The following is a 15,036-nucleotide window of genomic DNA, read 5'->3' on the forward strand; positions in this document are numbered from 1 at the left end:
CAACGGGAAGGCTGGCAACAGAGTGCAGCGTCCGCAGACTACCTGAATAGAAAATTGGTTGGCTGGCAAAGCACCGAGAACCAATAACCTAAGTATATCACATGCGAAACGAGTGCCAATGGCAACACCCGAGTCCTCACCAAGTAAAACAGTGAGACCCAGAGATTCATCAGCCACAAATACCTCCAGAACTGCCATTTTATGTGCGCGCGCGCATGTGTGTGTGTGTGTGTGAGAGAGAGAGAGAGAGAGAGAGAGAGAGATGTATAAAGAATGAAAATATTGACTAAAAACCTGACTAGCTCAACATTTGCCAATTTTTTTTTTTCTTTTTTGTTTTTTCTGTCTTTTTACACCAAGTTCCCACTTCCCACTATACCTATATATTGGTCTCGCTCTTTTCGCCAGTTGATTCCTTTTCTCCCTTTCCAAGCAACAATTCTGAAAGCTGCAGCAGAAAACCTTGCAAAATTCGATCGATCTGCACATATCAAATTTGTCTGGGTACTCGAATCCTCTAAGCAGATAATGTACAAACACTGCTTTCATACTCCGCATCCAAGTTAGCATGTAAGCTTTACTTTTTATGTACAGATCAACACTTCAGCAGCAGCAGCAGTGACCACCTTCAATTGGCCAAACTAGTTGTCTGGTTTGTTCTGGTCCAATGCCACCCAAAATGTGGTGCGACAGTCATTTTCACTACCACCCACTGCTGCTTCACGTCCACCGAGAACAACCCTGTCCGGATTAATCTCCACAAACTCAGAATCACACTTCCAAAGATCAACCCTCTGTATCCTTTCTTTTCTTGTTAGATTTCCTAGTTAACCTTGTTTTTTCTGCTGAATCCAAAACCGGAAGCAGCTTCAGGTCCAGTGCGCTGCTGGGCTCCAACTTGTCGGTGAGATCTGAACTAGGATACATCTTCTCATACAGGATAGCAGCATCAAGGGAGTATATACGCAGGGCAAGTGCAGACATGGTAGAAATTTTGGCAGCAGCTGAAAATGATGACCAATACCACCACTCATTCCTTAGATACTCAGTCTTTATCATGTCCTCCAGCACAATCATCGCCTGGACCATCTGAAAAAACCAAGCATGTTATTTGCGTCATGCCGAGAAATTGATAGAGAATCGTATATATTAAATAAATAAGTGTAGCAACGTCACATTTTGCAACATAACCCTTGATGTATGTTACAACATTCTTTCAGAGGGCCTAAGAATACTCCACCACATAACTAAATTATTAACAGAACTAGCAACCTCAAATAAGCAAAGCTAGTTACTTAGCTAATAGATGGTTAATGCAAGATGCCCAAACGTGTTCACTAGAATGAGAAAGATTATGAAAGTACTGTTCAAATAAAGAACAAAGGGAATTAATACTAACTTCATATATTGTCACAGCTGATTTAACAAACACGCGCCAGGCCCATCTCCTTTCCAATTGTGCCCTTGATGGTCTTAGAGCTTCTTCAGGGAGTGCGGCATCGATGTCAAGCAGATTGATCTTGAGTCTCCTATAAATTTGACAAACTTTGCCAACCAAGGGCCTCAAAGAAGATTGGGGGACCACACAGAAACGACCAGCCCCCACAACAGAAGAATGGCTATTTGAATGTCTTTTCTTCCCTCGTTCCAGAAATCCCAAAGGTAGTTTGTTAGCATTTAGCAACATCATTCCATCACCTGTCCTGGATAGATTGCTACTGCATGCAATATCAACATTAGTCTTTCCTTGTGAAACTAGCTGTTCAGCCGCCTCCAGTCCATGACCAGGTGCACCGACATCTTTCTGAGATAGTATCGCTAGCGTAGAATCACTCAGATAAGGAGAAGGTGGGGCAAACGATGGAACTCCTTCTGAACCTATAAGACCTATTTCCTGTATCAAATCCTTGTTTGAATCATTGGTCACAAACTTGGAACAGATCTCTTCAAAGTCATATGGGCAACCTAACATTCCGTTTTGAAACTTAATCAACTTCGCACTAAGCTCAGGACATGCACTTTTGGAAGTTTCAACACTGTTCAGTTCACTTCTGCGCTCTTCCTGATTCATCTCACACTTCATACTCCCTTTAACTTTAGAAGAATCACTTATTTCCTTTCCCTTCTCACAGGCTGCTGAAGCTGGAATGCACCTACCATCATCGTGCCCTTCAATTTCAGCATCCGTGAAGAAGGTTCTGTGGCAAGAGAGGCAATGGTGTCTACTGGGCCAAATGGGTTCCAAACATTCACATCGGTACCCTTTCTCATCATTGGTTACTCTAGCTCTCTTTCCCCACTTTTTGGAGATGTCGGCGGTTTCCATCTCAGAGCATGGACCATACAGCTCCTCCAGCAAAGTGGCTGCCCTAGTACCAAGACAATCAGAAATTTCAGTTTTATCAGCATTTCTAGTCACTGAAATAGCAGTTAGGAGCTCATCCTGTCCTTGGCTTCTAATTTTCTGAAACTTTCGGAATCTTGACCTTTTCCAGTGCAGAATCGAGTCCCTCAGCTCTCTTTCCTTAGGGTGCTTGTTCTTTAACCAACCTATAAGTTCTTCAATTTCTGCATCAGTTTGATAAGAAACCCAAGGTGCACTAAACGAAATGCTGTTGTTTGGTTCAAATAAATACGGACAGCCAACTTTGGACCCCTCTAACGGCAAGCTACCCATACCAGATGGACCACAACTCTGTGCAACAGAACTCCACACAGAGTCTCTGCAATCTTTCACATTTATACCACGCTTCAATGACACACTTCGATCTACAATAATCCGACCATGTCCGCCCGGAAGAGCTGAAGCCCAGTATAAACCACCCAGGGAATCAATTCCTAGGAACTCTCTCCGAACCGACACCTTTAGAAGCTCGAATTCTGTACTGGCAATCGAATCCTCCAAAAGGGATAAATCATTTTTGACAGAGTTCAACTCAAGGTGGTAGGATTGTGATTCATTCACAGAAGAAGGTGACATCTGCTCTCCCACACGATTACTCCTCACATCTGAAGGGATACTAAGTCCTTTCTGATCTAAGGGCAGAGAAACATCCATTTCAACATCATCTTGTGGATGACCAACACAACCGACTTCTTTACTACACCCATTGATTTCATGTGGCAAACAATTTGATGAAGGTAACTCGATTTGTGTAGAGGATATTTCGCTTTTATCAGAAGCCATATTTGAAGAAAACTTCCCAGGTGCAGAGACGTCATCTGAAGCAGCATGGACATCTTTTTCCCTAACTTCAGTGTCTACAATATGTTGGCATTCTGCATTACTGACAGATGGGTATTTATCAATCCCTTGAGCACCCTCTAGTGCCGAATCATCAGAGACTGCATTTAAGGAGTTAGACCTGCCACTCAAAGCCTGTGATTGACGAAGACATCTTTCATTGGTTTCAACTGAAGCCGAAAGCCCTTCCCTTATACCGGCACTAGCATCAACCTTTGCAGCTCTTGAAACCAAAATTTCTTGTCTGGACCTGAGGACCTTCCATTCTACAGATAAAGAACGCAATTTCTGCTGCAACTCAGTCGATGTCTCAGAACAATACTCAAGGTGTTGACGGATAACTGCTGAATTAAGCAACTCATCACATAAGAACTTCAGCAGGAATGTTCTCTGCAAGCGCAATCAAGGGGAAAGCTGTTAAGTTTATAAACAATGATTAAAATGACAATAATTCACCATCACAAAAGCACAAAATTCAGTGGTCCACTTGTTAGCTATACAATAAGCGATAACAATAACATAAAAACACAAAATCCAATAGCACAGCCACTATTTCAACAACCAGAAAAAGTCAGCCTATACGAATGCAAAGAGAGGCAAGGAAATGGACGACTACATTCTCTGAAATAAAGCTTTACTTGAAGCACAAATAGGGTGATTTTGAATGGACTGCCAAATCCACAAAAAATTTGGCTGGACCAATAAGACAATGCAATCACTTGTGATCAGCCATCTTGCTAGTGAGACTTGAAAAATTATGTATGAAGGCATCAATATGCAAACCTCGTCCACGTTGATATCCCAATACTCGCTCTCTTCCATTTTTGCTGCTAAATGTGCAAGTGTCTCCAAGAAAACTCGGATAGCTTCTCCCTGGTAATTTTTACGTCGTCTTCTAATGACATGACGATGTTGCGATGCATCTTGAACAATTTGTTTAGAAACAACACAAGAGGGGCAATACCAGTTTCCCTCCGGGATCCTTGCAAGAGGAGGATTCAAACAGTAAGTATGATACTCAGCATCACAAGTATCACACAACAGTACGCTGTCGTCATCTTTATCAATGCCACATACTTTGCATACTCCCTCATCCCAAGGGGCTTTGGGAATCCCATTTGTGAAAGCAAGTAAATCATCAATTTCCTTTCTCCTTTCAGAACTTAGGCCTTCCAACTTTGAATACTCCGCAAGCTTATGAACAAGAGGGACAACCTGCATTGAAAGAACAACTGAATCTGGTACGGTACTCAATTAAATGCTTGTAATTGGATAGTGAACAGCCAGCGTGCCGATGTGTGTGCCAAGGCGTGGGTAGGGATAAGGGATAGAAAGGTACATACCTCCTCCTCGTACAATGTTTCAAAAGTTTGGGCTAACTTCTCAGTCAACTCAACCAAATCAGGCTGATCCCCATACGCAATACGCAGATTACTCCATAACTGCAAAGTGAAAGTAACGATTATAACTAATGGACTTTACCAGATTAAAAATGGGATCCACCACAATCATGAAAAACCAGATATCAACTTTTAATAATATAACCATATAAATTAAGTAAACAGAAGTTTACAGCTTTAACATTTCAGTAATGTTTCTAAGAGGGTCACTGGAGATGCGGAAGTGTGCAGTAAAAATTTTCAAGAAATCCAATTGTCATAGAAAACAGACCTCCCTGACATCCTCAAGAAAGACTTCATGTGATCCCCCATAGGATCCAGCTGCCAATCTCAAATCAATAGTCCTGAAGTCCAAAGGCCGAGACACCATGGCCGGGGATCCTAGAAGACCCTCATCATCATTATCACTTGAATTCATTAGCTTTCTTCCGAGCAAATTGCAGAAAACCTTTGTGTCATCTGCAGCAGCAGCACGACGAAATACAATGCGGCATTGTTTCATGATAACATCATAAATAGAGACATTAATCTTCCGTTTTCTTCCCTTCTCAGCCTTTTGTGGCAATGCTTTACCCGATACATCTGCTAGCAGTGACAGAACCGCTTTCTGTGCTCAACCAACAAGAAAGAATTTCTAATTTAGAATCATGCTTACCATAACCTGTTTAACAAATAAACATAACTTGGACATATAGACAGTCTTGCAGTACCATAATCCTTAGTTTAGAAGAAGGAGCTAAATATTCAAACATTTCTTCATGGGCACCCGGGAAAAATATGTTTAAGATGGCATAAATGAAGCAAGAAGCAAGTTAAGGAGCATTCACAATTTCATCTTGCGTACCCCAAGCAAATATGTTTTGAGATGGTTTAAAGATTCCTTCCACCCAATCAAGCAAACAAATTACATATTACAGCAGACATGCAAAAGAAATTGCATTTTAGATTTTTTTTTTTTTTTTTTTTATTTATTTATTTTTTTTTAATAAGCAAAGTTACTGCATCCTAGACCTATACATAAATTACTGCCTCAAAATACCGTAGTTGAAAGGAGTATTATAAAACAGCAACATGTCCACAGCACGTATTCCCAGTAAAAGTTAGCTGATGCACACATTACATTCACAATGAATCTTCGTATTCTATCAAGTACTGAACCAGGAAAAACTAAGTAATAATCATGTTAATGAGAAACCACCTTTGTAGGTCCTGATGCATTGCCCTTGTAAACTTCTTTACTGATTGAATGTTCCAGTATTTTCCTCACCCATTCAGGTGGATCCTTTTCCAAAGCCTCATAAACACATTTTCTGATTCTTGTTCCGACATTTGTCGGTAGCTTTCTAACAGGTTCCAGCACCTGCGCCCATAGCGGATTGTTACCATCATTCCCCAAATTCTTCTCGACAGCCCCTGGTCCATCAGATACCTCCTCTTCTATGGTAAGTACATCATTCCCTCTGTTAAGTGAAGCAAAAATTTGCTTCGTAGCCTCTGCAAGCAACTGAAAAGTAAAGAAACAGATTAACATGCGTTCTTGTCACCTGTCATTGTACCAGACCTACACTTGGGGCACATAAAAACAAGAAAGAAAAAAGAAAAAGATACATAATGCTACTGTACCACCAATTGGACAGGTGAAATGAATCAAACTTCCTCAGCGTAACCGACAAGAGACATAAAACTGACATCCTAAAAAGTACAGATACTGTTTCTACACAATAGAGCACAGTACTGTCTAACAATTTGCAATATGGCACAGGTTTTCCCAATTTAAATAAGCCTTGTGTGCAACCTAACACGTTCAAATGTTATCAGTCATATGCCACAACTGTCAAAGTGAACAGCTACAGCCTTAAAGGAAGACCAGATACATTCAAAAGCTAATCTAGATAGTATGTTGGTTCTTAAGCGGACACCTTGTTCAATCCCCTGTAGCAGTCAAATACTAAAAAAATTATGCCTGATGTTAGAGTAACTATGGAGTTATTATCGTTTTGGGGGTGATTGGATAGAAAGGAACATAATAACTTTCTTGGGAAGCTAGGGTAGGAAGTGACTTCTTTACAGGATAGGGTGAAATTTTAAGCTTCTTTGTGGACTGCAGTAGCTACTGTTATAGAAGCTACTGTTATAGAAATTTCCTTTTTCCTTCATTCTGAATGGGGAGCTGCAGTTGATTAAGTTAAAGAGATATGTATTTCGGGAGATGGGAGTAGCTGAACTCTATGTAACCGAGATGATAAAACAAAGCTTTGTTTAGATGGGGGGTTCATTTACAACAATACACAAGTAAACAGCACTAAATGATGGAATACTAAAACACCATGAAAAGAGAAGAGCTGATCTTACAAGTGCATCTGCTTCCATCCCAGCTACTCCAGTTAAAGACCCACAGAGCACTCCGCCATCACCTTGTAAGCAGCGAAACACTTTACTGCTTTCACGAGCAGTAATCTCAGGTGAGTCAAGGTTACCATCCATGGCTAATACAGCCAGGATGTATCTCCGTGCTAACTCTGGCCAAGTCAGTTCATTAATTGGGAGTATATTAAGCTTCGCTCTTTTCACAGGAATTGAAATATCAACATCTTTCTTCCTTCCCCGTTTTGACTTTAGATCTCCAGAATCAAAATTCGGATCTATCAGGGCAGCAACCTTAGACTGCAACTCACCTATGAGCACTCTTAGCAGTGATCCATGAGCCTTTGTCAACGCTATGCCAGAACATCTGCTATAAGTAACAGATGCAACTTTGTCTTGAGCTGCCTCCTTCATTGCTCCAGTTTCTATATGTATGAATGCATGTGGATTATTCCTAGAAATTGTCGAGCCAGACTCCATGGTAGAAGATAATTGAGTACTTGAATAATCAATTCCATTTGCATTTAACGCTTGAGTGCCCTGGATTTCCCTATCGAACTTCTCTGAAAAATCTGACCTGCCGAACCAAGGGTTAATAAGATCCTCCTCAAGTTCTTCCAACGAAAAAGCCTCCTTTAGACCCAAAATTTCATCAAAGCGCGATAATAATTCCCAAACCTGAGTAGATAAAGAAAAAGGGCCAATAAGCTTCATGCATGTCAATCATGTGGTAACACAAACTCAAAAGTAACACAATATAATACAATGGAAAAACTACAAGAAACATCCCATACCTGATAAACATCACCAACAAGGGCAAGAGGAATCCTCAAGCACAATGGCTTCCCAAGAGGAGGTGGATGACCACTCTTGAGGTGATCCTGGGCCAACTTCACTTTTTTGGACCTCCTAAACAAACCATCTAACACTTCTTCTTTACCATGTAATCCAGCTCCCATTTTAACCACTAGAAGCCCATTTCCAACAGTTAGCTGCGTAGAATTAGAACTTCTATTGTTAAGAAATTGATATTGAGAACAGGATTGGGCACCAGGAAGCTGTTCCAAAAGTTCTTGCACAAAGTCCACATCTAAACCAAATCTATCCTGGTCTAGCCAATTTGCTAGTACGTCATAAAAAGAGCCAGGGTCATCATCAGCTCGAAATTCAGAAGAGATGCTGACAGAACCTGGTGAACTACAAAACTTGTCCAATGGAGATTGGTTCACTTTGCCACTGTCATTTGTTATAACCTCATTTGTGAAGCGCTGAGCATTTTCAACATGCTTACAGAAAAATTTAAGAATGCCCTTCTGTTTAAATATTTCAGAACAAGCATTAACAACTTTTTTTGAAATCATTTCCCAAGCTGCAGATGAAGAATGGTCTTCTACTGATATCTCACCAATGTCATCCATCATACCTAAATCAGCAGATGAAAGAGTTCCAGATTTTTCGTAAACAGAATTATCTTCAAGTTGCGGTTCAGCTGATGTCTGGACATCACTGGCTTCAACTGAACAACTCCTCAGGCAAGACAAAATATCATTTTCCATAGGCAAAGGATCTGACAGAATCATCTGGATACTTCCATCATTATCAAAAGTCAAGTCATGACTGTCTTGATTAATTTGACTGTAAAAGTTGCCAAGTTGTGGCCTACAGAGGATAGTTGAACCCTCGGGTGGCAAGGCAGAACAAGAACATCTTCTGACCTTAAAAACAGGTCCAGAATCACAGCCATTCAAAACTTCACATACAAATAAGGAACCAGTAACCTTATCATGCCAACATGACTTATAACCTACAGGATAGATCTGATTAGAATCATGATAAGAGGGCCTTGTATCAACTTCTCCCAAAGAAAGAATAAAGAAATCTTCATACTGCACCGGAAATCCCCCCTGGAGAATAAAACATACACAAATCAGAAAAGTAAAACAAGCTGAAACAACATCCATGTTATGTTGCTTACGCAGAATCATTATTAGTTTTACATTATAACAAATAGAGAACATATAAACTTACATTACTTTGCTGAGACCCAATGCAACCATGTTCTTCTGTCCCAGCTTCTGTAAGTTTTACATTATTTCCAAAACCACGGGCAGAAACTTCCATGCTTAGACCATTGGAAGGGAGCTCCTTGCAATAGCCTCTGCGCAAACTTTCCTTATTTTCAGCTAATCCATTGGCATGTAAGAGTCTTGACTTTCTTTTTCTAGATACATAAGTCTTCTCAGTATTAGAAAGAGACCCCTCCCTCCTTATTTCAGATCCCATGGAATTGTAGTTAGGCGTCAAGCCAAGAAAATATGCAACTTCAGATACTGAACCAAATGTCTTCCCATTTGGTGCACAGTATACTAAATACTGTTCACCACTGGCTGTTGACTGTCTAAATTCTACACGCCAACCATCCTCCAGTACGCCATGCCTTTCAGAAACATAATCTCTAAGAGCCTGTAAAACTATCTCATCTGGACTCTGGGATGGCATTCTAATAGCTGTATTATTGTTGTTACTATGCTTTCCAAGCGAAAACCTCGAAATTAATTCCTCAAAGCTTCCACCCATAGTCTGTGTATGGTGCAATATATCTTCCAAGCCCACTTTAGCTGCGTGTGTCATTATCCCAGCAGCTTTTTCCAACCCACATCCGTTTCCAGAGTACGAGAAGTTTGAATATGTCACTGGGGCACCAAATGGATTGCCACCAAAAGAATTACCACCGGGAGTGTGCTTTCTATAATCAAAATAAGTTTAAGCAGTAACTACTTATGGACAACGTGCATTTAAAGAAATTTATCAAAATATTAACCAATGAGTAATAGACAAAAGAGCCAATAACGACGAGTTAAGAAAATGTAAGGAAACAGTCGATAATGTAAGATAACTCTACCATTTAGTTTTAGAAAATTGGATCGTAAAAACCCATACCAGCTACAAAAATGTTAGAATCGCTTATGGATCATGCAAGCGGTAAGGCACTAGTTTATGATAATTAAGCTCGCCTGTTGCTTTAAAGGTAGCAGCTTAAAGCCGGAGAAAAAGAACAACAAAAGGTGTACATTTAAAGAAAGTAATCAAAATATTAACTGCTGAGTAAATAGGCAAGCATGGCGAGTTTAGAAAACGTAAGAAAACGGTCCATAATACAGGATAACTCCACTATTTTAGTTTCAGAAATAAAGCAGCGGCAAAACCCAACCACCGCATAAATTTTAGAAGCGCTCAAGGAAAATGCAAGTGATAAGGCACTAGTTATGCTCTATCAGTTTTAATTTGATTTATGGGTGGCAGCTTTAAGCTCGAACACGACAACAAAAGGAATAATACCAAAGTTGTTCTGCAGGGGCTACCTAGGCGTAAAGACAAACTTACGACGGTTCATATACCCGTAGTACTCACCACTCATTTCAAAAAAAATAATATATATATATATATATGTAGTTTGAAGCTACTTCAATTTCTTGGTAGGGATACGGATACCACATGACCAAAAAGAAGTTAAAAGCTTCCCTTTTCTAGTTTTTGTACATGGTTTATACGAGACATTTGGGTTTTTCCAGCCCATGATGAGTTATCCTAAGTCTATTAGGAACTATAATCTTAGAGGATTAAGTTGATTTCCCAATTGGAGTGGTTATCTCAATTGGAGTTGTTTTCCCAATGGATTGGTTTTCCCAAGTGGAGTTGTTTTCCCAATTTAATTTGTTTTCCTAAATGGAGTTGATTTCTCAATTGGAGAAGGATTCATAACTAGATTCCAATTAGGATTAGTATTCCTTATTGAAGACCTCTATTATGTCTATATAAAGGGACTATTACACTAGTTTTGAATTGGAATTTGTAAACAATAAATTGTATACCACTCAAGCAGTCAGAGTGAGAGAATATTGTAAGGGCAAAGTGTGTGTGAAAGAAGAGAGAGAGAGAGAGTTATTTCTTGTTCTTTCAGGCTTTTCCTCAAGTCTTAATCCTAGAGGCTTGGCAAGATAATCCGTTGCACTCATAATAGATATAGTGATATTGTTGTTGCTGCCCCGTGAACATAGGCACACATAGCCAAACCACGTAAATTCTTGGTGTTGTTTATCTTGGTTTTTTGTATTCAGTTTCCGAGTCTGTTCTATTTTTTACACTCTTAAACGTGGTATTCACAACAGACATTACCCTGTTGTTTATGCTCCCATTCCACAATCCAATATAAAGTAGTCATAAACAAGAAGCTTATTACGTGTCTGTCCCATTTTAAGAGTATAACTTTGTTTTAAATTTTCCAATTAACACAAAATATGTAAACAATATAAAATGCATCTATTTGGAAGTGGATTTTTCGTGCCAAAACTGGAATTTCTTAAGTGCACACAGAGCTAGTAGCATAGTGTTTTGTCTGACACGTGCACAGAGAGAGCAAGAAAGGCACACAAATGTCATGCCTCTTGATCTCATACAAGCAAAATCGGAGAGGCCAATTTCTATGGAGATTCCCTAGGTCTAATTCAACGCCATAGGGCGAATGGGCAATCCATGTGGCATGGCACAGAGTGAATATTGAGGGATGTAGAGCATAATTCCTTTTTGGGTATTCCAAAGGTGGTTAATTGGAGTGATAATCTAAGTTAAAGCCGGATGCTTCAAAAAATATAAAACAAACATTCGAATGAGGAGTAGCCTTTCGGGTGCAAAACACGGGCACACGAACGCAAAGCGGAACATTCCAAATCAGTCACTAAATAATGGCATGATCATGGCCTTAGATGCTTGCATGCATGCATTGATAGCAATTAAGTGCTGCAACAAGAACTAGCCTATTACTATTAGCATGTAATTTATGATGGGAAATGTAGTAAACCACACAAAAACACAGCATGGCATTCTTGGTAAGTCCAAAAACCCTTAGCTACCATTCCTTTTGTAAATTAATTTGCTTATACGAGCTCGAAAGATCGAAAGCAGAACTAGAAAAAGCAAAATTAAGTTCAGTAAGTGAATATCTCAGCAAATGCATGAAACCCCCTACCTCAATTCGCGCATTTCCGGGAATTCATCGACGTCGCTCGGCGGCGAGGCGTTGATATCGAGAATGTGCTTGGCCTTAACCCCAAGCGGCCACCGCTTGCTCCTAACCCCACCGCTCAAACAGTCCGCACAGACCCACTCCACCAAATTCACGGCCTGGCGGCCGCGCATTCCCGCGCATGTGAGGTGAAACCCGCGCTCGCAGCCGTCGCAGACCACCACTTGCCCGCGAACCTCGGGCTTGCCGCAGGCGGCGCATGCGGATCCTTGAGCTGAGCCGGGAACTCCGGCCAGGCCCCCGGGCGGCGGCGAGGGGTGGTCGTGGTAAGACCTCACGACGTCGAAGGAATCGGGTAGGGTTTCGGAAGGGGAAGGGATCTCATTGAGATCGATGCCGAGTACGGAGCGAGTTGGCTCGGCGTTGGCGGCGGCGGCTGCCGCTGCTCTGAGTTCGTCGGCAGCTGAATCGGTGAGTTCCATTTATCCGAGTCGGGGTTCGGAGCTCGAGGTCGGTGCTCGTACCATTTGATCGGACGGCTGAGATTTGACACGAACAGAAACGAGAGGTTTTGGCTTTTGGGTTCGAGGGAACACACAGAGGAAAAAGAACACAGAAATGAAGACCGAAAGTGGACCGTATCGACCTCACTCTCTCTCTCTCTCCAAACGTTTTTTTTTTTTTTTTTTTTTTTTTTTTTGCTTTAATTTTTTGAACTGCGATGTGAGGTGAGGGGAAAGTGGGGGCGGACTCACCGGAGATTTATATGTGTACTCGGCTGCCCTAAAACGACAGTTGTACACGTGGACCAATCAGGAAAGGCGCAGACTGGGCTTCACCTTCCCCAAGAGTACGAATCTCTCCCTAGTAGGATGAATCTCGTGACTTGTGGGCGTTTTGTACTGTTGGAACACATGTATAATACACCATTTACATGTCTTTTTTATGGATTAAATTGTATCTCTCTCTCTCGTATGAATTTTCGTATTGTTCATCGTAGTTAGCTTTCTGGCATGGTATGCATGGTGATTATGGATTTACGTGATCAGTTATTTTGAGAAGCGTGTTGTATTTGTTGACAGGTGTGAGGTGTCTGACATGCGTATTTATTTCTCCTAAATGATGTAATTTGGCGTCCGAGACCTACGGTTATAGCTTCATTTAGTGTCACAACAGATGTTAGGTGTGATTACCTCAAACGAAGTAGGCTTACGTGTCTCATACAAAAGATGAATCAATGAAAGAGGATGCTCTAGATAGCATACAACTTCATTTAATTCACCAACGACAGGGTGACCCTAGTTACTCGTAATGGCAATGTAGTCATTCGTATAACAAAGGTAAGGTGTCAAAGAGAAAGTTCGAAAGAATTGGGATTTTTTGGAGATTGGATGCAGTTACTAATTCATGATCTGGCATGTACATAATGAAAACTTCATTCTCGATTCTACAAGATGTAAACATATCGTGAAAGATGTACTAAGGCGCTCGAGACAGTAAATGGCTCCATCAAGTGCATTTGCACAAAAAATTGACAAATTAGTTACTCGTATAATGCGACAAACATGAGGTGTCATAATGCGTATCTCTCATGAAAGATGTATGTGAGCATTCGAGATAGTGGATATAGCTTTATTCAGTGCATTCACGACAACTTTAATGATCAATACAGTTACTCTTGTAGTTTGATAAATGTGAGGTGTCATACGACGTAAGCGTCTATATCTCTTGTAAAAAATACATGTGATTACAAAAATAAACAACTCCATTAAGTGCGTTTACAACAAAGAAACGTCAATGTAGTTACTCGTATAATTTGACAAATATAAAGTGTTAGATAAAACAGACGTTACTTATCCTCAAGAAAGACATACGTTTACACCGGATACGGTAGGCATCTCCATTATGTACATTCATGGCAAAGAAATGGCAATGACATAATTGTCATTGCACAAACTTCCTTTTAACTGGATAATTTGGATCTCTCGTCGTTTTGTAAGCAATTATAAATGGTAGACGCATCCTTATGTGCTATGTGTGCCCGACTGCCGTAGACGACAGTTATACACGTGTATAATACTCCATTTACATGTCTTTTTATGGATTAAGTTGTATCTCTCTCGTATGAATTTTCATATTGTTCATCGTAGTTAGCTTTCTGGCATGGTATGCATGCTGATTACTGATTTATGTGATTAGTTTTTTTGAGAAACGTGTTGTATTTGTTGACAGGTGTAAAGTGTCTGACATGCATATCTATTTCTCCTAAACGATGCAATTTGGCATCCGAGATCTATGGATGTAGCTTCATTCAGTGTCACAACATATGTTAGGCATGCTTATCTCAAACGAATTAGGCTTACGTGTCTCGTACGAAAGATGAATTGATGAAAGAGGATGCTCCATATAGTAGACAACTTCATTCAATTCACTAACGACAAGGTAACCCTAATGTAGTTAGTCATTCGTATAACAAACGTAAGGTGTCAGACAAAGTAGGCATGTAAACATATCTTGAAAGATGTACTCAGACACCCAAGACAGTAAATGGCTCCATCAAGTGCATGTATGACAAAAAACTGACAAATTAGTTACTCATATAATGCGACAAACATGAGGTGTCAAACATGCAAATCTCCCATGAAAGATTCATGTGAGTGTCCGAGATAGTGGATATAGCTTTATTTAGTGTGTTCACGACAACTTTAATGATCAATGCGGTTAATCATGTAATTTGACGAATGTGAAGTGTCAGACGAAGTAAGCATCTATATATCTCGTAAAAGATACATGTAGTTGATCACAAAAATAAACAACTCCATTAAGTGAGTTTACAACAAAGAAACGTCAATGCAGTTACTCATATAATTTGACAAATGTGAAGTGTCAAACAAAGCAAACATTACTTATCCTCAAGAAAGACATACGTGTACACCGAAGATGGTAGACATCTCCATTCTGTGCTTTCACGGCAAAGAAATGGCAATGACATAATTGTCATTCCA

The 15,036-nt window shown here is 40.3% G+C and overlaps 1 protein-coding gene across 2 annotated transcripts; it reads right to left on the minus strand.

Annotated features, from left to right (window-relative positions):
* Positions 1-265: 265 nt before the first annotated feature.
* LOC137749326 (methyl-CpG-binding domain-containing protein 9) lies at positions 266-12,761 on the minus strand. Of its 2 annotated transcripts, none has more exons than XM_068489425.2 (10): positions 12,035-12,761; positions 9,037-9,754; positions 7,803-8,912; positions 6,997-7,686; positions 5,843-6,148; positions 4,916-5,251; positions 4,588-4,686; positions 4,028-4,459; positions 1,400-3,634; positions 266-1,089 (listed from the first exon to the last, which is right to left on the minus strand). In XM_068489425.2, the coding sequence occupies exons 1-10, from the start codon at positions 12,511-12,513 to the stop codon at positions 787-789; spliced, it is 6,708 nt and encodes a 2,235-aa protein (XP_068345526.2). In that variant the 5' UTR covers positions 12,514-12,761; the 3' UTR covers positions 266-786. The 2 variants fall into 2 exon arrangements, with proteins under 2 accessions (XP_068345526.2, XP_088545769.1); XM_088689643.1 differs by having other exon boundaries at positions 9,037-9,701; positions 12,035-12,643.
* Positions 12,762-15,036: the final 2,275 nt, after the last annotated feature.

Source organism: Pyrus communis, chromosome 17 (assembly GCF_041283825.1).
Source record: "Pyrus communis isolate YQ-2024b chromosome 17, ASM4128382v1, whole genome shotgun sequence".
Taxonomy (NCBI): domain Eukaryota; kingdom Viridiplantae; phylum Streptophyta; class Magnoliopsida; order Rosales; family Rosaceae; genus Pyrus; species Pyrus communis.